The 24696-nt window shown below is 39.0% G+C and overlaps 1 protein-coding gene across 5 annotated transcripts in view; it reads left to right on the top strand.

Annotated features, from left to right (window-relative positions):
• Nucleotides 1-24696, top strand: part of camsap2b (calmodulin regulated spectrin-associated protein family, member 2b) — a 50152-nt gene that overhangs the window by 11067 nt on the left and 14389 nt on the right. For 4 of the 5 annotated variants that reach the window (XM_061695299.1, XM_061695304.1, XM_061695301.1 and 1 more), the window contains exons 4-11: nt 9695-9874; nt 11445-11528; nt 16156-16188; nt 17205-17346; nt 18796-18935; nt 23220-23310; nt 23416-23511; nt 24556-24625. In XM_061695299.1, the coding sequence (XP_061551283.1) occupies nt 9695-9874; nt 11445-11528; nt 16156-16188; nt 17205-17346; nt 18796-18935; nt 23220-23310; nt 23416-23511; nt 24556-24625 (836 nt within the window). The remainder of the gene's footprint in view (nt 1-9694; nt 9875-11444; nt 11529-16155; nt 16189-17204; nt 17347-18795; nt 18936-23219; nt 23311-23415; nt 23512-24555; nt 24626-24696) is intronic. The other variant, XM_061695300.1, reaches the window with a different exon arrangement.

Genomic DNA, 24696 nt, shown 5'->3' with positions numbered 1-24696 from the left:
GTAATTGAATTTACCCCTAAAAAACAACAACTGTTTGGCATGAGGGATTCCAAATGGGAATTTTATGTTTTTGTTTTTATCTGAGTCTGGCGTGTAAGTGCAAAATCCTGCCATATAAACACTTTTTTATTTGGAGACCAGAAGGATACTGATGTGTTTGCTCAGCTGCATTGGCCTTTTTAAATGCCTTTGAGGAAGGTCTCACACACACATACATACACATTGTCGTGCAACAATGGTGAGGAAGAAAAACTGACGGGCTTTCTTGTGTGACCACTGCAATTTTCACACCCTTATAAGGTGTGTCTGTCACCTTGAGTGGGGTGTCATTACTGCTTCTGCATGCACGCATGCACGCACGTGCGCATACACACACACACACACACTCGCACGCACACAGCACATGGCTTTTAAGTCCATATGACAGTTTGCAGGTGTCTGCCGCATTGACCTTCAGTCAAAGTATCTATCATTCATACAGTACTTAAGAAGTGTATTAGACCAGCATTTCCCAAGTTTCTTTGCGCCACTGGTTTTGACTTAAAGCAATATTTTGACAGAACGGCATAGAAAAAAAATAAATACAAATGATTACAAATCCAGCGTCATAGTCCTGCGACAGCAGCAAACGGGTGAGTTGAAAGTCCTCTGTATATCGACCGATTGGAAGACAAGAAGCCAAAAACACGTGATTGCCAATTTGTCAACTTCAAGCGTTAAATGTTGATGTGGAGTAGTAAAGTCATCTTTTTGACTTTTCGACTATTCGGTTCAACCCGTACTTCAAAAATATTTGTTTTCTTACTCATTTTGCTCATTTGTGGGCTTACTTTTTTACGATTGTAACTTGTGACGAAGTAGAGCATTTTCACGTTTACAAAGGCACAGATGGATACACCTTATTTTCAAAGTAAAAATTTTTTCAGACTGATCAATAAATATACACCCTTTCCAAAATTTTAATATCATGGAAAAGTTGATTTATTTCCATAATTACATTAAAAAGTTGAACTTTCAAAGATTATAGATTCGGGGCCCACAATTTAAACAATTTCAAGTATTTATTTGTTTATTTTTACATAATTTGGGCTTCCAGCTCATAAAACCCATGAAATCAGGAATTTAAAAAATTAGAATACTGTGAAGAAATCACCATTTACTTCTCATTTTCTGTAGAAAAAGAAAGAAAGAAATTAGGGTCACATTAAATCAATCGAAATATGGTACTTTCAAAACAATATGTTAATGTTCAATACTTGGTTGGGAATCCCTTTGCTTTAATCACTGCCTCGATGCGCCATGGCATTGAGGCAGTCAGCCTGTGGCATTGCCTGGGAGTTATGGAAGCCCAGATTTCCTTGATGCTTGCGGTCAGTTATTCTTTGTTTTTGGGTCTGGTGCCCCTCATTTTCCTCTTGATAATACCCCATACATTCTAAATGGGGATTAGATCCGGCAAGTTGGCTGGCCAGTCAAGCACTGTGATGGCATGGGTATCAAACCAGGTTGGCTTAGGCTCAGAAGTGGCTTGACCCGAGGAACCCGACAGTTGTGGCCCATCTCCTGGATGCGTCTGAATGTGGTGTTTTTTTTAAACTGTGACTCCCGCCTCATTCCACTCTGATAATCCGCTCAAACCCACGCTCATCTCTTTTGCTGGTGCATCTTCTCCTGACACATTTTTTCCTTCCACTAGACTTTCCATTGATATGCTTGGACACAGCACTCTTTGAACAGCCAGCCTCATTAGCTATGAACTTTTGTGGCTGACCCATCCTATGGAGGGTATCAATGATGGTCTTCTGGCCAGTTGTCAAGTCTGCAGTCTTCCCCATATTGAACCCAACTGAGACTATTGAACCAAACTGAAGCAATTTAATGACACCTGGGGAAACTTGTGCAGGTGCTTTGAGTTTAGTAGATGACTAGTGTGTGACACACAGTTTAAAACATTTATGGCCTGCAAAATCTGGGCGGATTTCTTCACCATATTCAAATTTTATGACCTGGAACCCCAAATTATGTAAAAATAAACAAACAAATACTTGAAATTGTTTAAATTGTGGGCCCTCAATCTATAATCCATGAAATCTTAATTTTTTGAATGGAATTATGGAAATTAATAAACTTTTCCATGATATTAAAATTTTTGGGAAAGGGTCTGTATATATATATATTTTTTTCTCTATGTGAGACCTGGTGCTAAACATCCCATTCCGGTGGTTGGTGACTGCTCTATCGACCACCTGTCGTAAAATGGAAAGAAGACCACCTAACGTCATGAAGTCCTTAAATGCAAACTCTTTCAAATTTAGTAAACTCTTGACATTTTACTGTTTTGAACACATATCTCATATGTGTCCCTGTCAAAACAAGTCATGCCTACAGTATATTAATAATCTTGGGGCCTCTCTGCCTAGAACCCCCACATATACTTAGATAAGCTTCTCGCCCTCATTAATGATTAAGGAATTTTATGCAAAATGAATCTCAGCTCAGAGAAGCTTAAATCACCAAAAAAAGCGCAGCAGGTTTTGATGAAAATCTTTGCTGGATCTCCAGTCATTAGCCGCTCAGCCCTAAGCCCAGTCAGTCAGTAGGGCTGCATTAACTCTGCACGTGGTGGCAAATATTGGCCAATTTGTGCAATGCTGGAATTCTGAAACATGTTTGACATGTTTAAAAATGTGGCAGCTAACAGGAATTTCGATTTGCATACAGTATATGTACAAAATCATTTGGACACACCGATGAATATGAACTTCTTTAATTCAGTGGCTATAAAAAGTCTACACACCCCAGTTAAAATGCCAGGTTTTTGTGATATAAAAAATGAAAATGTTATTTTAAACATTTTCCATATTAATGTGACCTATAACATTTACAACTGAATTATTATAATTGTGCACACCCTCTTATAACCAGGGATGTGGATGTTTTCAGAATTGGCTCTTTGCAACTTAGCGCCATGATGTCATATCCATTGCAGATATTACGGTTTACCCTCTTCTGGTTTGGTCAACCGTGATACCCGTGTATTCATAGTCGAGGAATTAGCCAAGTATAAACCTTATAAAAAAACTTTAAAAAAAAAATTCAAACACATTTGATGATTTCCAATGTATACTGTACATCGTCATCCAAATTCAACGCTGTTTTAAGAAGATTTACCAGCGGTTTAACCTAGTACTCATCGTTACGTGTATTGCCCTGTCCTAGAACCTGTTTTCCTGGACACCACAGTGTATTGAAACATCAAATTAAAAGCAAAACCAAAAATTAGCTCTACATTTAGATTACAAAGATTCACCGCATCTGATGACTACATTTGCTTCTATTAAGGTAAGATGTGAGAAAGCTAACAAAGCAACCCTACGTTTACACTGAGAGCTTTTTCATGCATCTTGATGGATCGGAAGCAGACAGCCTGTTTGTACTGACTTGACACTAATAATGCCAAACAATAGTGAGGATAAGTGGTACGGAAAATGGATGGATGGATGGAAGAACCTAAATACACATAGAACACAATGTTAGATATGTTCTGTATATGTTTAGATAACCAGAAATCCTCATATTAACAATAATATAATATCACTCATATTTGATCACTAACTGGGATTGCTTATTGGCATATTGATAAGATACAGTATATCTAAGGTATCCAAAGCGTAAGGAATAATAGTTTTTTACCTTCATATCTGTGGATGTAAGATGAGGCCTACATCATAAAGCCCCCATCTCTAAATTGCTGCTCAGTCCTTTGGAGGGGAACTTGAAATGACGATGTACGTCTGTGCTGGTTATTTAAGGAAAGTCCTGCAAACACTGTTTAGAATAACACAATTTCTCAAAACCGGGAAAAAACCCAGCTGTTTTTTGTGGGGGATTATGTGCCAAGAGCCCATTAACCAATCACATTTAAACTCTTGGGAGTCAGCACACAACTCCTACCATTTCAAAGTGCCTCTAATTAACCCCAAATAAAGTAAAGATGTTCAAGTAGGCAGCTTGTGCACTTGTGCAACCACATTATCTCAGTTGTTTATTTTTCTTCCCCTTTGTAAAAGATAAAAAAAAAAAATTGAGTTGTACAGGTTATGGGTAACACTAAAGGTAGAACAAGTTAGAAAATACTTTATCACAAAAATCTAGCATTTGAACAGGGATGTGTAGACTTTTTAGATCCGCTTACTGTATTCTTCCTCTTACAAGACAAGACGTTGACAGTTATGGTTCCAACTGTTTGAGAACACTTTGTCGAAGTCCCTTTTCCATTCCTAGTACTCAAAACAAGATCTGTAAAGGCATGGTTGAGTTTGGTGTGGAAGAACCTGACTCAACACTGACCTAAACCCCATTAAACACCTTTGCTGTGAACTAGAACAGATTCCTGCCCTCATACATGAATGAATGGACAACCTTTACACACATTTTTTTCCCCTAGAAGAGGGGAAGCTATTATACCGTAAATTCTCGTGTATAATGCGCATTTTTCTTTACCCCAAAAATTGTCAAAAGTCAATAGTGCGACTTATGCACTATTGAAAAAAATACAGCTAATACTTCATGTTTTGATCATTTGGGTAGAAGCAAAATCATGCATTGTAAAAATGCATTATACATATGTAGAAGGGTCTTCCAGAATTGTGTGGTCAACATTGGGGGTGCGTACTATACATGGGTGTGCATTATACACGAGAAACTACGGTAGTTATAGTTAGTTAATCAGTTAGGGGGACCACCATTATTCATAGTGTTAACTAACCATGATTTATAGTGTTAAGTTAACAGAAAACACTCCATATTTATTGTTGTTAATCATCAAAAATGTTTTTAAAAAATGTGTAATTAATTAAATAAAGGATTTCTGCATCAGGTTTCTTTTTCCAGATGAGAAAAATTAGCCTCACCAGTCACAATTTTCCTCTCAGATCAAATATATTTGATTTTCTTGTTATGAAAGAATGAAAGAGTGCTGCTGACATATGGCCCTTTTAGTCAGGTTTTGGTGTCATGTATCATACTTATTATTGTTCTCGACTAGTTTGTTTCCAGCGGGCATGTTTCTTTCTGAGCACACTGTCTGTTTAGATTGGCAGAATGAGCACGTAGAGAAGAATTAAAGCACCAGTCATTGCTTTTTATATTTCAGGGAAACACTGTACTCGTCAAAAGACCTGTCGCTGGCAGGATGAGGTCTTGCAGGTCACGGAGCAGCTGACTTGAGATGTTTGTTCAGCCAGGATGGATGCTTTGCTTTGCGACAATGTTTTAAATGGAGCTGCAGCTTCACCGGAAAGGGAAGTGGAGGTCGAAAGGCCCGCCTTGCCTGGCCTGGCCTAGAGTTAGATTAGAAAGGCCAGCAGAATGTCAACCTTTGTGTAGGTGTTGATGGCTGATAGAAGCATTCACGTTGAGTGAATGGCTCCAAATGAGCTCAAATATGTGCAGCGTGAAAGCAGACCTCTCATTGGAGAGTGGTTTTAAATGTCATAAGAGAAGCAGGTCCGCAGTGGTGGGCATATGCCACAAATGCTCCTCTTTAACATCGCAAGCCAGAGTGGGATTGACGCTCACAAGGAGCACATGCAGTAGTATGCTTTGCTTCTTTAGCCTGAGTAAGAACATAAGAAGCCAAGAGACACCCATGCAGGAATATTATATACAGTATTAGAGTAAGGCATAATACGCAATTATTATTCAGATATTTGGGTGATTTGATTTAAAAAATTAAAAAATTAAAAATAAAAAAAATGAAATCCGTTACTTGGTTGTAACCAGCAGAGGTGCTATTGATTCTGTCTCAACTGAAGAACAGAACAACTATGCTCTTTGTTACAAATAATTTCATTTTTAATAGTTCAAACAATAGTTAATAGAATAGATTATTCTTGAATGAAGTTCTCAATGTGGGAAAACCTCTTTCTGCATTTATATATCCTCCTGAGAACCAGGGAAAAAAAGTGTCTTTCAATTGATTTATTTCTGTGATTTCCTGCCTCCTTGGAGCTAAAACAACAACTCACAATTTAGAGTTTTTAAAAATATATTTTAATTTTGATTTTACAGCATGTCTACTGTAGTTGACAGCAGAACAATTTTACCATAACACAGCAAAAATATAACAGGCTCACATGAAAACAAAATATATATATTTTTTAATAAAACATAACATTTGGCCTGTGTTTCTGTTAAACTGCTAAACAAAAAGGCTATTATATCGTACAGACTTGAGCTTTAACATGTTTGTCCTCTCAAGTCAGGAGGCCTAGGTAGCACAGGTTTCAATGTGTTAGCTTCTCCTCAGCTTCCTCTTTTCTTCATTAATCAATTCTTAGCTATGGTACTCCAGGAAGCAGTTTCTCTTTTTTGTAAGGCAGAGGAACATCTTGCAACTGATGCATCGCATGTACGTTTTTCCCTTGCAACCTTGGTTTCGGCACCTCTCTGCATGGTTGCAGTCTGCCATTTCTGGTATGTGCCTGGCCCCACATTTTCTTAACGATGCTTCTGGTGATGATGGCTGGTAGAGCCTGCCTATCTGAGCATTCAGAAGAAGAGGCAGCATAAGCAAGCTCATTGTTTGCATTCTCTTAATCTGACAATTCCAGAACTGAATTTTCTTCAATTATTTGGTACAAAATTTGCCTCGCTTCTGCCTCCTACAATAATGTCACAATTAAAGGTGTTCAAATAAATAATCATAACCTTATCTATCTATCTATCTATCTATCTATCTATCTATCTATCTATCTATCTATCTATCTATCTATCTATCTATCTATCTATCTATCTATCTATCTATCGATCGATCATTATTTTATTCAGAGAATATATTCACCATGTTTATTACCCCACAAAGAAATGTGTTTTGGGGCAGAAAATGGAAGGTAAACAAAGAACTTGAAAGCTATTTAGCTATTAGCTAACACTATCAAATCATCCTCTTGTCCATTACAGTAGACATTTATAAAAGGGCTATTATTTTTCGGAACAAAAAGTTAAACTGAACACTGACTCCAAATTATGACTCATAACATGTTCATAAACAAAAAAATATATGATTGCCTTTGGTGAAAAAAAACATCCATCCATCCATCTATCCATCCATCCATTTTCTACCGCTTATCTGAGGTCGGGTCGCGGGGGCAGTAGCTTTAGCAGGGACACCCAGACTTCCCTCTCCCCAGCCACTTCATCCAGCTCTTCTGGGGGGATCCCGAGGCGTTCCCAGGCCAGCCGAAGGATGTTGTCTCTCCAGCGTGTCCAGGGTAGTGTCCGGGGTCTCCTCCCGGGGGGACGTGCCCGGAACACCTCACCAGCGAGGCATCCGGGAGGCATCCGAATCAGATGCCTCAGCCACCTCATCTGGCTCCTCTCGATGTGGAGGAGCAGCGGCTCTACTCTGAGATCCTCCTGGATGACCGAGCTTCTCACCCTATCTCTAAGGGAGAGCCCGGACACCCTGCGGAGGAAACTCATTTTCCTCGCTTATATCCGGGATCTTGTTCTTTCGTTCACGACCCACAGCTCGTGACCATAGGTGAGGGTAGGAACGTAGATCGACCGGTAAATCGCGAGCTTCGCCTTTCGGCTTAGCTCTTTCTTTACCACAACGGATCGATACAAAGTCCGCATCACTGCAGACGCTGCACCAATCCGCCTGTCGATCTCCCGTTCCACTCTTCCCTCACCCGTGAACAAGACCCCAAGATACTTGAACTCCTCCACTTGGGGCAGGATCTCATCCTCGTGCTAGAGAGGGCAAGCCACCCTTTTCCGAATGAGGACCATGGTCTCCCTTTCGGGCTGTGCCCGGCCTGGCCCCATGGGTGCAGGCCCGGCCATCAGGCACTCGCCTTCGGCCCCCACCTCCAGGCCTGGGTCCAGAGGGGGGCCCCGGTGACCCGCGTCCGGGCAAGGGAAACCTAAGTCCATTTTTTGTTGTCATCATAAGTGGTCTTTGAGCCATGCTTTTGTCTGGTCCTTCACCTGTTTGCCATGGGTGACCCTGCCAGGGGCATAAAGCCCCAGACAACTTAGCTCCTAGGATCATTGGGACACACAAACCCCTCCACCACGATAAGGGGACGGCTCAAGGAGGGGTGAAAAAACATTATCCTTATAATATTTAACTTTCCTTTTCTCTTTTCCTGGCATTTGTGTTTTGCTGGATTCTCCATTTTGTCTCAGGAAGAAAGCACAGTTACTTAGAACCCACCCAAACACATGAGATATAATTGGAAAGGCCAGGTTGTCCTCTACTGCGCACACCAGGACTTAGTAGGGTAGTTCAAATTAGTCAAAATTTATCGACCAAAACCAAATGTCTACTACAGTGGACACAAATGAATAGGCTGGGTCTCAGGCGGCTATATGGTGACCAGTGGTACCTTGACTCACGAGTGACCCGACTTACATGTTTTTCTAGATACAAGCCGATTTTTAAAATGTTTTTTATTGAATTAAATTTTTTAAAATTAAATTTTTAAAAAAATATTTGTTACGAGCGTTAAATGGGGGCAGCGAACTTCACATCAAGCAACAATTCATCATAAAAAAAAAAGCCTGAATGCTTGCTTCAAGTTATTTATTGCCATTCCCAGTTGAAGTTTACACGTAAAACAGAGATTTGCTCATTGTGTATTTAATTAACCCACATGACTTTAAAATTTTGCTATCTTAATACTATCACACAATGACATAGATGGGCTCACAAAACGAGCATCACTGTTGTGGTAGAAAGTGTTAAGTCATGGCTATTTTAACACAAATGGTGCAGCAGCACATGTAGAGTAGGGCTGGAGGATTATGGAAAAAGGAATGATCACAATTTATTTGATTCATATTGAAATCACGATTCATTAACACAATTATTAATTGATTTCAAACCTTTGTATTTATTTAACTACCAAAACTCAACTTTAAATATAATTTACTAAAACAACCAGAATATACATTGATAACAAATAATAATATATTAATAAATAGAAATTAAAAAAAATAAATACAGCCATGGCAAAAAACATTGGCAGGCCTGGGGTCACTTTATTGTCATTATATGTATTTGTTAAAAAAATCCTTCTCTGAATAGTCTGGCATTTAGCAAATGTTGAAAATCCTAATTAACCCAGTACAGGAATATTTTATCCTGATTTCAGGACAAACAGTCGGGGGGGACTTTTGCCTCTTTTTATACAAAGCCATGACTGTTGTGACATGATTATTTTATGTTTTTCTAAAGTAAAATACTGTTGAGAGCTATTTTCATTATTTTACAACACATTAAAAATTATTTTATTTTTTTGTGGGGCTGGAATGGATTCATGTCATGTCCATTCATCGTAATGGGGAAAGATGATTTGAGATGTAATTGTTTTAAGTCACAAGCTTGCTTGGTCACGGAATGAATTAAATTTGTAAATCAAGGCACCACTGTACGGTTAAAATTTATTCCAGATGTAGATGATTGGGGGGAGGGGGATTGGTGACAAATGTGTCACAACTCATCAGGCATCATGATTGGAAGTTTATTTTATTTTATTTATTTTTTTGTTACTGTCACTCTCTAGCCATCCCAAAGCCATGAGGTGCACTAGTGCAATTGAATGAGACATTTAGGTAAATTGATACCTCTCTACTGGATCTCATTATCAATGAGCATTATTAAACTTTTGCTACATCTCGACAGACTTCCCATCTGGCACTGATAGACACGCTGATGATGGCGTACACGGTGGAGATGATGAGTGTGGAGCGGGTGATGTGCTGCATAAACAGACATTGTTCCGCCGGACCTTCGCACACCGACGCGCACGTCCATGAACTGCCTTATGACACTGAGGATGCCATCACCACATGGCTCAACAAGGTGAGAAGCACAGTCATGCGCATATCCTTAAAAGTCCTGTACAGTAAAAATAAATGTCTTCTAAATTTGACACACCACAGAGAAGAGTACGGTATTGTTAACAATCCTGCCAAATTTGACTGATTAAAAAGATCGCCACATATATAAAGTGATGCTTCAAAATCATGAAACATCAAGCCATCTCTCTGCTTTCAAACACAGTGGGCGTGTCCATTGAATGAGCAGAAACCTCAACTGTGAACTGTATACCAATTACCAATTCTACTACTTGGAAAAGTGGTTACTACTTCGTCAACCATCTTTCTTATGCCTCCACATAACTACGTTTGAGCCGTGAAAATACAAAAAGGCTCCGGTGGCTTGAATATATCTAACCGGGTCGCCAGGCCCTATTCCATGCTGCGACAACGAGCCGCTCTAAAGCGACCCCGCTAGGGCAAAGTCCCTGTCTACACTTGAGCTGTCATGTTGGACTTTATTTATCTTCTTATCTTATTCCTCCACCTTATCTTGCTGCAATGTACATGCACTCACAGCAGACAACGAGGCACTCTAAAGCTGCCACGCCAGCCCACTATCCAAAGGGGAGATGCATTTTCGGGGTGTAGGCATAGATATCTAGCTAACTGCACATCCCAATGGCTCTGGATAACCACTAATGTGAAGGAAGGACTCAAGTTGTTTTACCGTGGGGGTGGGGTGACTCATACCATTTTTGCCATACCTCGAAAATCTGGTTTCTGAAATGGTGAAAAACAGTTAACGCTATAACCTCACAAATGAGTTCTAAATAGTTGTGTCTTTGCATGTTGTCATCAATTGTATAATGTATTTAGAAACAAAACAAAACAAAACTCTGAATTCACTTCACAGGGTTTTTTTAAAATATGCACACTGTGTACCTTCTAGTAAATAAGTCAGCAGTCAAATCCCTATACTGCTCCTTCAAATTTCAATGTTTGCACAAGAGTAATCGAAGAAGCAACAAAGATCACATTTAATTATGTTAGAGAGCTTATGGAGTACTGAATGACACCAGCCTCACATTAAAGCTTCAAGAAGGGTCTCGTCTCTCTGAGTGCATCCTTACACTATTGCGTAGCCTCTTTTAGTTACTTAAGAACAGCATATGTTATTGGAAACACACAGTACAACACTGAATGTCTTTTAAATTGTACAAGAAATGCAATATGGATTCTGCAGTTGTCATGATCACTCCCATTCCTCATGTGATTCATCTTCACATTTTCTACCCAAAGACAAAGACAAGCAGGATTTATTAGCAGACATTAAAACACATGGTGGATTATTTCCGTTTTCGAGAACTTGGATTGGGTGATTAATTCCTACAACCCCAGGCCAAGATGTTGCATTACATTTTATATGGAACCTTTTAAGACTGCAAAGGCAGTAATTAAAGGTAGTGCTGAAAGTGAAGTTTTATTTTATGTGTGGAGTCTTCTTTTCCTGGTTTTGTGTTATTCCATCCCTCAACACAAACTCACTATTCAGCCCATTAGATGCTTGTGTGAGATGTGACCTTTGTTATGCTATTTCTGTCACTCCGCAGGTGAATGAACACCTGAGAGACATTCTTGTTGAAGAGCAGAAGCTGAGAGACGTTTCCCACCAAGAAGCAAGCACAACGCCCAAAGTAAAAACATCAAATCTGACCAAAACCACCATTAGCTTATTTCTTTACCAGGGGTTCACACACTATTTCATCCCTATTTTACCATTTTGGTCGTACTAAAATTAATCATGTATTGCCATAACATTGACAGCTACTGTGGATATAAAAAGTCTACACACCCCTGTTCAAATACCAGGTTTTTGTTCAATAAATGACGAGACCAAGATAATTCATACCATTAAGGTGGCCCATTATCTGTGCAAATCCCCCAATAAATTTCAGATGTTCTATTAGGGTTTTCCTTACTTTTTTTTGTTTGTTCCTTTTCCTATCTAACAGAAGCCTGAAGGTTTTGTAGTAACACTGACTGCTATTTTGAAGTGTTCATAATTCCTTCCACCTTGTCCAAGAAACCCAGGTCCACCTGAAAAAGAAAAATAGCCCCAAAACATGATCTTGCCACCACCATGTATAACCAGGCTTCTGCTAGGAAGCAAAAAAAAAAAAGATCCAGGAAAAGGCTACTAGAACATCCATTTTCTGAGCCACTTCTCCTCACTAGGGTCGCGGGCATGCTGGAGCCTATCCCAGCTGTCATCGGGCAGGAGGCGGGGTACAGAACATCAAAAATGTATTTAGGATTAATCAGAGGCACTTAAGTGGTGGCAGGTGTGTGCTGACTCCCATTTAACGTTTGTTTAAATATGGTTAATTCAGGTTTGAGAGCTTGTGCACACTTGTGCAGTCACATTATTTGTTGTTTAATTTTACGTCCTCTCTTGAAAAGATTTTAAAAAATTCAATTGAGTTGTACACGTTATATGCAACATATATGGTGGAAACGTTTTTTTAATGATTTATCTTGGTCTCATTTTTCTATATCACAATAAAAAAAAACATTCGTTTGAACTGTGGTCTGTAGACCTTTTATATCCACTGTACATATAATTTTCATACAAAAAAAGTTGAAGAATACAACAAACATGATTTTATCCCAGCAAACACGGTTAAAAATCCCTTTGCAAGAACCTATGAGCGTGCTTAATGATTAATTAATAATAGTCTAGTTTACAGCGTTTAACCCAATTTCTATTTTTCAACCTAAATTAAATTGTCTTAGCATTAGTATAAAAAACTCCATGTAAAATTATCTAGATATTTTGTCATTTTAGTTACAGTTCATAGTGTACAGGAAAAAGTTCACATATTTGTCTGTACGGAGAGCCAAACTAATTGTCTTCAGGGTTAAAGCTAAGCTCGGTGCTCTTGTCACTCACCCCACACTTCATTTGGTAAACAACAGTTTTGAAAATGCCAAATTGCTGATGCAGCTGCTGTATTGTATCACTCTTAATCCTGCTTGTGTACATCATGTTCAGTATAAATAATATGTTAAAAAGTACATTAATATTTCCTGGATGTCTGAGTTCTTTTAGACTGAGCACAAGGAAAAGGATTTTCCTTGCCTTTTTTTTTGTTTTACTATTATTTTGTCTCCTCGCTGAATGCCAACCATAACATTTACAGACGTAGTGGCATGTTTGCATCCACACAAGCAACTCAAACAGTACTGTAGTTCACACAGATCTTCCTACTAAATCAGACAGACAGATGAGCTGCTCAGTCACGCACCAGCTGCAGAGAAATGTTGGCATGAGCTGTGGCATTGCTCTCAGAGCGGACAAAGATCGGGGGGAAGACAGGAGGAAAGCAAAATCAAAGTGGCGGGGGAAAATTGTGGGAGACAGTGCTACGGATGCTCTGTCAACTGGGGCAAAATGAGGAGTGGTGCGGTTATGTAAGAAAAGTATGACACAACAAGCACGTGGAAAGGCAAATGCACGTCTCACACTGAAACGTACTGCTACATAACAGTGCCCAATTAGGTCAACTAATGCATGTTTCCACTAAGTGAAACAATTTAGCTCTGCTCACCATGCTACGATTTGAGGAGGCACAACACAGTAAACAAATACAAACAAAAAAGATATGCAGCATTAGTGGTCTTTTTTTTCTTAGGTTGGATTTACACTGCTGGTCCAAGTGCCGAATTCTGATTTCATGCCTACTGTATAAGCATTTTTTTTTTTTTACTATTTCCATGTACATTTACAGATAAAGTGACACATAAATCACATAGTTGTGTTTACATTCACGGAACGTATGAAACAAATTGCACCTAAATAACTGCACAAGTGTTAACACCCGGCAGCGACAACACAGATTTGAACAATAATACATAAATAATGCAAATATTGCAAGTTACATAGCATTTAGTTGACCTTTGCTGACTCGTTACCTGTTGATTTAGGCCTGCTGCAGACCAAAAGCGACTGTACTGGGCAATCACAAAATAAATAGTCAGCGACTCCCCGCCGCACACACAATCAACTTGCTGCAATGGAAAAGAAATGCGCCCCTTTGTGTTCTTATCACAAAAGGACAATTTGTGGTGCCACATACACTGTACTCTATTATTATCTTAGCAGATTTTTGTCTGAATTTCCAAAAGGTCTGATTACGATCTCAAGATATTCGATTCCATGTGCTTTTTTCCCTTTACGCTGCCTTGCCGCATATCCAAATTGTGCCACTTGAGAGCAAAAAAATGGGAATTATGTCACTTGAACCATGCAATGTTAATCCAGCCTTAGTATGTTCCTGTTTATTGCAACAAGGCAATATGTTTTTCCAATCTAATTGAATTATGAATCCACCACAGATGTCTAGCTCCACCCTTTAGGTACTGTAAGACCGTGGTTAGCACCCCAACAGAAGGTCTGCGTATGGTACAGATCAGTTATTTTGGTACCCTTCATAATGGTTGACAATAGAAATACAACCAAATACAAATGACAAAGTGTAGAGGTTTCCCCCCCCCCAAAAAAAGTACTGCAATACCTGGGTCAACAGGCAATGGTTGTATCACCTGAACATTGTCCAAAAGACACTACCCCAAAACACATGCGAGGTTGCACATGTGGTTGTATTATGTACAGTGGCTGAGTCATATGGTGAGACTGTCCTTGTTATGGAACAAAATCACTTTAAAAAAGGCCTGCGGCTTTACATAAGTTGCTAAATTTGCTCAGTAAAGAAGAGCTTTTCATCTGCTGTGGGAGTTCCCCTGAAACAGTTCTCCTGTGTCACATTACACGACATGAACGAAGGTATTTGAACACCAAGCCATGACACCTACAGGAAGGGAAAATGGTAGAAATTGTAGTGGAGTCTGTAGCTGTGACTCATCTGTTGGATGGGGATGAGGTGAGGGTTCTCGAGTTCTTCCACACCAAACTCATCCAAGCGTGTCATAATGAATCCTTGATATACCACACATTGTTTGTCTTGTAATTTGCATGTAACAACAATGGGGGGAGGCGAGGTCTTTTTAAGTATGTTCGCTCGCTCTCTGTGCCCGGAGCTCGAACAAACGTCTATTCATCAAGCTTGACACACTCGCAGGAGCCAATTTCACGCGCAGGCACTCACACACACACACACTGATGCAGGAGCACAAGACACGTTGTCTATTCTGGGACGGTGTGAATAATCATTAATGGAGGTCTTATGACTAATTGCACGGCACATTTGTGGGTGGAGACTGAGAATACTTGTGCCGAATGTATAGTCACTCTGTTGGCATGCATGTAAGTCTTGCTCACATAGAGGTTAGAATGGCATTGTTTAAGTGTGATGGCTTTTGAGGGGACATTGACGTTTGTGTTCATAGTATTCTTTGTTTGTACTGATTTGCAGTGTGTGCTGATCACAGTTTAGCACAAAAAATCTTAATACAGTGGTGCCTTGAGATACAAGCTTGATTTGTACAGTGATCATGCTCGTAACTCAAAACACTCACATCGCAAATCATCTTTACCCATTGAAATGAATGGAAATGCCATTAATCTGTTCCAGCCCCCCGCAAAAAAATTGGAATGTGGCTTATCAAATGACATATAGCTTGAATTGTATTGGTTGAGTGATGTGCAATAGCTTTTCTCTCATTATTGCTGTTTTTACATTTACACTTTTTGGCAGCACTATTCAGTATTCAATCTAAAAAGAACCCATACAATACATTTTCCCAAATGAATCTGCTTTTGTAAATACAGTACTTTTAAGGTAAGTTACATTGGAGGGTTAATATTATTGGTAAAATGCAATGCAATTCTATATCACTATATGACTCTGTCTGTATTTGATTATTCAGATGCTCTAATATGTTCTAATACAGATTTGAAGAGATTTTACTGTATAATTAAATGTATGTATATAGATGGGGTTTCATTTTACATTTTTCTAATTCGTTTTAGGTTTCATCCAGACAGATATGAGGCCATCAGCGTTTGATGCAATTTTTTGGAGCACCTTTTTCCCTTTCCCATGGATCGCCCATTGTCATTTGATCAGCGTTGTAAAATTGCAAAGCCGAAGCTATCAAATGATGATAGCCTCATGAATGATACCTGCAATGAAATAGAAAAAAAGGAAGTGTATCACGACGATGTGTAATTTAAACCCTCTAGGTTTTCCAGTTTTAGGAGCATTTGTCCCTTTAGTACATACATACAGTAACAGAACTTGCTTGTTACTAGCCCTAATGCTACTCTCTCCTGTTGTTGTCCAATCATCCTCCACCATCAAGTCTCCCAACAAATGGTACTGGAGACTTGTACCTGTAAGTCCATTCAGTCATAAAAAGCCCTTCTCCCCAACCTTTGTATCTAACCAGAATCATGTCACATTTCCCCCACTCCATCCCCAATCCTCTTTGCATGTAACCTCAATCATATCACCATATTCAAGTACAGTGAAACAAATTTTAGAATTAGTAGAATTGTTTTTTTTCTTCCCCCTGACAGACAGAGAATGTGATTAAATGTGTCTTGTCCAATGCAAGCGTGACTCCGCTCCGGGGTATTTATGGCCAAACTTGGAGTTTGAGACAATAGTAGTAATGTTGTCTCTGTGGCTTTAAACTGGCCCACAGGCAGGCAGACACAGAATATATCCGCAATTTGGAAGCCTATTATTAAGATCTAACTCACACGTGTTGTCGACTACAGCAGTGTTTCCCAACCGTTATTGAGCCAAGGTACAAATTTTACATTAGAAAAATCTCAGCACACTACCTAAAAAAAAAAAAGTCACATAAAGTACTGTATATACCGCATACTGAAATAATGATCACCTTGTCTGAATTTACTCACTGTTCTTCATGCGCAATTTGAGTATTTATTTGATCATAAACCTCTTATGTTGTATGACTAGCAACAGGCGGAAACATAGGTTGATTGTACATTCTGCCATCTAGTGGAAGAACATTTAATTTTTATGCCTGTCACTATATGTCACTGACATTGATGAACAAAGATATATATATTTTTTTGTAAATAAGTAGGCTAATAATTGTCAGAGCAACTAAATTAAATTGGATAATTTCCCAGCACCACAGTCATATGATGCCACTGACTTGTACTGCAGATGCACAATGCTGCATTGGGTACAATTAATGTCAAAACAAGCACTTGCATCTGGTTATTTGCATGATTAATTGAACCGCAGTTGGTCTTGCCACCCTTTGCGTCCCTCCCCAGTTTGTATGCATGAAGAAAGAGCTGTATATAACCAGCCAGATGACACATGCAGTGTCATATTTGTAATGATACCTTTGTGTCGTTGCCATGGTTTCAGGCTCGGTACAGGAAGTCTCATGTCCAGCAGAGCAGCGCACCTTTGCTCCCCCTGGTGGACAACCTGTTGAAGGACAACACAGACGGCTGCGCTCTGGCGGCTCTGCTGCATTTCTACTGCCCACAGGCTGTTCGATTAGAAGGTGGGGGTTTGCATGTTGTTTGCAGAGGTTTCTTTGTTTTTTATTGCACTAGAGTTACAACTAAGGAACCCATTTCAGATTGGAAAAATGTCATGGCACACCACCAAACAGAAATGCCACAAAAGTCTCAATACGGAAATAATTATCTTGTTTTTCACACATTCTTACTCGGTGTGAAATCTGGGCCTGATTTACTCGCAGGAAGCTATGACTTATTCTGTTGTAAGAATGGCAACAGGTGGATTCACAGATTTATTGTACCTACTAAGTCTAATGGAAGAGCATGTAATTGTTTTTCTGGTCATTATAGGTGGCTGGCATAGATTGGTGAGCATATACATGTAATTAATAATTATTTACTTTTTTTTTTGACAAATAGAATGGAGGCGACACGGTAGGGAATGGTTAGCACATCTGCCTCACAGTTCTGAAGACCAGGGTTCAAATCCGGCCTCCCCCTGTGTGGAGTTAGAATATTATTTAAAAATAAAATGTGCCCCTCTGTGGAAAAAGTATGGACATCGTTGCTCTCAACTAAGTGACAGACAGCTACACACAAACCTAAAGCAGTCTGTTTTAGCTTTTCTCTCTTTTATTTTTTATTTTTATGTTTTTAACCAAAAGCATTTTAGTCGACAATGGCCTTAGAAAGACTGCAAGGCAGGTAGAAAGGAGAAGAAACAAAGGCCATTATGCTCTGCAATCTCATTTCTAAAAATGCTCTGGGTTGGGTTGTGATTGGTCACAAGGGCTGTGTGACGTTGGAGGACGAGCTGCTGCGAGTTCAAAGATAAACAACTCGAGCGTCGGCACTCTGAGCGCTCTCACACACACACACACACACACACACACACGTGTACCAGATGTGAAAGTCGGTTAAATTTCTCATTAATTCAAAAATTGTTGACAGTTTGACACAGTAAAGGATAAATTGAAAAAAGGTCCTTATAGGTGTCATATGACAAACTGCACAAATCCCGATGATTCATCCTGTTTCAAATTAGTCATACATTTCTTCAAGAGTACTGGAGCATTTTGAGCGAGTGACTGCTTACACTTGAAGTGTGAACATTTTTAATCAAGGCAAAATATGCTTGTTGTTGGTCTGCCAAGATATTTTAAAAAATATATTAATAAGGTATGATTAAGGTATTATTATTATTATTCAGATTTTATCATTGGTGATGAGTAGGTTTTTGGGTAGGTTAGTTATGTTTTTTTCTTTTTTTTTTTTTTTTTTTTACTTGTCAAATTTTACTGTTCTACAGGGAGATAATTTTGCTTACATTAAGTAATACATTATTTGTTCATTACGTTGTGTTATTTTTAAACCTAGTTTTGCAGTGTACGAAATATTTTCTGTCCCATGTAAACATAGCCTTATCTCTCCCTCGACTTCCTGTCACCCCTCCCATCTGCGCACGCTTGACCCCACCCCCGGCCGAGCAGATATCTGCCTGAAGGAGATCATGTCTCTGGCTGACAGTCTGTACAACCTCCAGCTGGTGCAGGAGTTCTGCAGGGCAAACTTGAACCACTGCTGCCACTTCAGCCTGGAGGACATGCTCTACGCGCATTCATCCATAAAGGTAGGCGTTCACATGAAATGATTGGAAAAATTCCGTGCAGACTAGAGACGTTTTTACTGACAAGATGTCTGAAATTCTAAAAAAATAAAATAAATAAATAAATACATAACAAAACAATTACAAGGTCAACAGAACAACAGTCATCAAAGGAGAAAAAACACAAATTAAAACTAATGTAATTGGTGCCAATGCGGACAGCTTGGTGGACTCGTGGTTGTCATGTCGAGAGGTTCTGGGTTTTGGAGATACGAGTTGTCGTTTGGCTGATTTATGTATTTATTTATTTTCTGCTTTGAATTGCCAACAACAATTTGAGATATGAGTGATGTATGGTGGCAATGAACTCAACTCAACTCGTTTCACAGTTTGTATTCAAATATCCAGTGCTTAAAGGGTTATAAGCCCTAAGACTATTGATGCTATTCGTTAGCCTGTTTATGGTGTTTTGTATTGTGTGTAGCATTAAGCTAGCAGAAGCCAATGTTGTGTGGTTGATTTAAAATACATTTGTAAATCTTTGTGTTATGTATAGTTTGACATTAAAATTCAAGCCTCTTTTTTTTTAAGAATTGCTTATTATCTGCCAAACTACTGTTTGTTTTGAAGTGAGCTGAGTTGATTTTACTGCTCATACAACACTTGTATCTGGAATTTTTGCTCGTAAATCAAAGCAAAAAATTGGCCGAATGACGGCTTGTGTTGCGAAAAACTTGTTTGTCAGATAACCACTGTAGTTAAGTGAATAAACTTGTTTGTAATAAATAGGGCTGACAAAATTAATGCATTAATTCATGTTAATTACAAAAAATTATCACATTAATAATGTATTACTGCAGATTAATCACACAATTATTTTTGACGCTTCTGTTTTTGACACACTCCTTTACCTTAACTGCGGATGGATATCTGAAACGCGGTGCAGGTTGCCACAAAGCCAGTGATCAGGTCAACGCCTACCCCAATGCAAAGATGAGGGGAGCAGACTCCGACTGGTATGCTCGGCGGCAAATTTTGCTTCAAAAGTCACCCCGATGGGGCTTTCAATAAATACATTTTGATTAATCAAAATTAAAAAGTGTGATTAATCTTCCTTAAAAAAATATTGCTTGTCAGCCCTAGTAATAAATAAATATTGTAAAAGAATGGCAAAGATGCAGAAAGTCATTGTTTCTGATTCTGAATGTGGATTCATCTGAAAAACATTAAAGAAAAGTTGTTTTGGAGAATAAGGAGAAAGACAGCGGGTTATGACCAATAGGGGAGAATGAGTCACGCAAGGAAAAACTTGGAAATACATTAATGTGTGTGTGTTGCCTGCCTGACTTGTGCGCCTGTGTATGTGCATGCAAGGACGTGAAGACAATTCAAATTTTTTTTTTTTGCTAGAACGAGTAGACGAAATGAATATGACAGTCTGTGTGTGACCGCGTCCCTCAGTAGCACAGAGGACAGACCCTCCAAATCCTGGCCTGTCTCTGCCTGCCTCTCTTGTTCGCTCCCCTTGTCATCTCCACTGCTTTTGTACAACAACAAAAACATGGGAACTTTACACACAATACAACCACCAATTGTGGCTATGGCTAATCAATGCCAACTTGCCATGTAATAGGATCTCTGTGGTGTCGGAATTGGACGAAGCAGCGAAGTCTTAGTGGTTTAGAGAGTGCGGGCGGAAACATTCCCATTCCAGGCACAGCTGACTTGCAGACTAGAAAACATCTCTTTTGAGATCCTTCCAAAGCATGTTTGTTTGTTCGTTGGTCTCCAACACTTGCTTTTCACTCTCTTGTGAGCACCACAACACTTGATATTCACCAGACCGGTTCTTTTTAAAGCCATCCATGAATCCATTCTCTATAGTGTTTATCTTCACTTGAGTTGTTCGGTGAGCTGGAGCCCATCCCAGCTGACTATGGGTGAGAGGCAGGGTACAAACAATCATTCACACCCACATTCACACCTATAGGCAATTTAGCGACTACAATTAACATACCATGCATGATTTTGGGATGTGGGAGTAAGTCGGAGTACCAGGAGAAAACCCATGCAAATCAAACAAGTAATAACAAAATATATCAGCCATTCATCCATTTTCTTCACCGCTTATCCTCACTAGGGGGCTGCTGGAGCCTGTCCCAGCCATCTCCGGGTGGGGGGCGGGGTACACCCTTAACCTGTCACCAGCCAATCAGAGGGCACAAGGAAACAAACAACCATTGGCACTCACATTCACATCAATATAATATAATCAATAAAAAATCAATATAATATTATTTGTATTCGATCTCTCCATGCTCAGACACAAGGGTGGGTGCGGCAAAACCTTTATCTTGATACCTCACATCATAAACTCTCACAGTACAGTATCCAAAATGCGGTATCTATACTCTCGTCGAGGACCACTGGTGGCACGTGGGCTTCTAGTGGCTTACAAAACAATCGCTGAATTAATTGTTCAACCTGCATGTTTCAACTTCAAATGTTTTTTTAAATCCAGTACATTACTTACTTACGTTTATTAAGTACAGTTCTGTTGTATTTAATATTTAAATATATTTGCATTTAATCATTTAGAAACATTTATTTAGGTACACTTTTTTTTTTTACTTTTTTATTCGATACATTTGAATGTAATCTTTAAGTACAGTTATACTATTTATATTATTTTTACAGTTATACTATTTGTATTATGATTCTATACTTAAGTGCAGTGTCAATATTGAAACTGTGCATAATGTTACAGTGGCTTTTAATATTAAATCTACTTTTTAGGAATAAAACCTCTGCTTGATTTTTGATGAACTCGGCCTAGTGTATTTTAACGTTGGTCATGTTGGTGGTACATGGAGAGTGTTGGATTTATCTTGCCCAACATTATAAAAAATAGACACAAAAGGAATGAAGACGCTGGTTTCTTTTTCTCATGAGGAGGGCGGATGGGAGATTGTTCAGATTACAGCCTCTCAACACGCTCTAAACAATCTCTCCCGTCGCTCCTGCATTTATTTGAAAATAGGGAGGTTTCTAAGTTTACAAGACACAACACACTAAGGGCAGGGTTTCAAGGTGAAAACATGGCACCAACACCTGCCACGTCCCGGCCACGTCCTTCTCTCTGATGATTCCTGCTGAGTCATCTTCTTGAAGGCGAGACATCTTTCTTTCTAAAAATTGTCTAGAATACTAATGCAAGCTAAGCAAATAAATGATAACTTCTACAATATATCCAACAGAGAGCCAAGTTTTTTTTGTTTTTTTTTTCGGTGGTACTTTGTGTAAAAAGTTTGAGAACCACTGGTTAAAGAAGTTAAAAAATCAATTTGCAACAAACCACATCGTTGTACCTCAAATTATGTCTTGATGATGACTATCCATATCCTGTAATTATTTTATCAATAAATATGGTCACGTAATGATAAAACGCTGACTTGACAGATCAAGTGACATGAGAATGTTTATAGTTACTATTTCTCTGCATCTTTCTTTGTTTATAAAAAGGATCTAATTACTGGATTGTGTTAAATGTATCAAACAATGAGGAAAATTCCTGTAAAGAAAGACTGTTCCATGTGTGCTGCCATGCACATAGATCATCTGTATTGGCCTCAACTGCAAATGGCTTTGTTGTTAAAAGAAACATTCATGCGTTGTGCATCCAACTGCGCATGTATGACATACGTAAACTGATTTCCAGATGGAGTTTTGACTGCTTTCAGGAGGCTTGTCATTGGACACCACAGACAGTAAAGCCTGTACAGATTTCCCAGTCCAGTACACGTGCTCTCACTTCTTATCCAGTTACCTAGCAACACAGGCCTTGACCCAATAGATCAGCCACATGGCTTTTTCAAGACACACAGATCATTGTGTTCTGTGACAATATAAACACAGAACGTATCAAAACATCGAGTTGACTCTTTCCTTTCACCCTTAAAACCTGTTTCTAGCGTTATACGTTCTTTAGTAATCAGAAGTAGAACATTGTCACCATCCAGCATCCTTAAACAAGCACGTGGTGAAACAGGTGCAATATAAATAGACACATTTTTAACATATTGCATGAATATACACGCACGGTTTTGACTGACGTGTCAATGAAGTGGGAGTTTAACAGTCTACTTAATATTGTGGGTATAGTTTTGCATTGGTGAACAATTCCATGATACTAATGTTTATATTCTCCCCATTCATCCAGCTAGATAACACAGCCAAAATATTAAAATTCCATCTCATTGTGTATAATTATAACATTTTCATTAAGTGTGTGCCTGTGTATTGTCGCAGAGTAACTACCTGGTGTTTCTGGCTGAGCTTTTCTGGTGGTTCGAAGTGGTCAAACCCTCCTTTGTGCAACCCAGAGTCTTTGACCCAAATGGTACAGCCTGCAATTTAACGATCAATAACAATATCAGAATGCTACTTGTTAAATTGGTACAACATGAAATTGTGAAAACTAACTGGAAGCTCTCTAACTCCGCAGCCTGTGAACCTGTAACATCCCGTAGAAATACGGCTCCTGTGTCCAAGCAGAACAATGTGGACAGACCTGATAGCCCAGAGGACATCTGTGATGAAGGTATATACTTTGTTTTTGAGTTTTAAGGAAATGGCAAAAAAGACACTAAAAAGCTGTTACAGACATCGTCGAAAAATGTATATATTTAAGCTTATTGGACATATTTTTCTAAAACATATCGAAATATATATATATCTAAAACATCATGGCAACTTCTAGTGTAATCTAGAGTAGTGTTTACCAACTTTTATTCAGTCATGGCACATATTTTACACTAGAAAAATGTCACAGCATACCACCCAGAAAAAGTCACAAAAAGTATAAATGAAATAATGATTAGCTTGCCTCAATTTACTCACAAATATACTTACTCTGTGCAAAATCAGGGCCTGCTCACTAAGCTATTATTCTTGTGTCGGGTCGGCTGGCCCTTTAGGCACGGGGGGGGGGGGGGGGGGGGGGGGTGGAAATCACCTCAAATATATGACTATTAGCTCTTAAAATCAAAATGCTAACATAGATTCAAATATCAAGCAACGCCCAATTAATGGGCATTACAAATGGTAAACCCAAACTAACCCCCCCCCCCACCCCCCCCCACCCCCAATCGGGCTGCTTACAATATGTGGGGGGGAGGGACAAATTAATTGAGAACTATGTAAACATGTAAAAATGACAAACTGTCCAGAGAAGAGGGTAGAAAAGAAGAAGAGGAGAAAAAAAATTAGCCTCAATCAGCATGGTAGACTAATCAGTAAATAACCATAAATCATAATCCTGTAATATTAAAAAAAATTGTAAATCATAAATTGCTGATAGTAGCATATAAAATCTCACTTAGGGTGTCACTTTAAAAAAACTAAAATGTTACCATCGCATATCGGTATTTGCAAATTATCATTTTCGCAGCTTTTTTGGGATAAACCTGTCCAACATTATTTGCTGAAAAACACCGTAACAGAAAAGTTGTGCTTTGTGGCCAATTTGTGGCAAACCTTTGAGAGGGCGTGCAGATTTTGGGAATTCACGGCTCCAGCTCACGAATAGTGGGGATCACGGGACTGTGCTGTTTTACTGAAATTTTTGTCTTGCCCTCTGAATTAGTTGTAATGAAGAGATCTACCTCCATGTCCTTTGTGGATGGTTGTGTTGGGACTTGGCCACAGGAGAGACGGTTTGTACCTAAAATCCACACCTTTCCTACTAAAGCAGGTAATCCAATACAATAATACTAATTTTAAAAAA

The sequence above is a fragment of the Phycodurus eques genome, chromosome 13, assembly GCF_024500275.1.
Source record: "Phycodurus eques isolate BA_2022a chromosome 13, UOR_Pequ_1.1, whole genome shotgun sequence".
In the NCBI taxonomy this organism is placed as follows: domain Eukaryota; kingdom Metazoa; phylum Chordata; class Actinopteri; order Syngnathiformes; family Syngnathidae; genus Phycodurus; species Phycodurus eques.
This window is presented reverse-complemented; position numbering and strand designations above follow the sequence as displayed.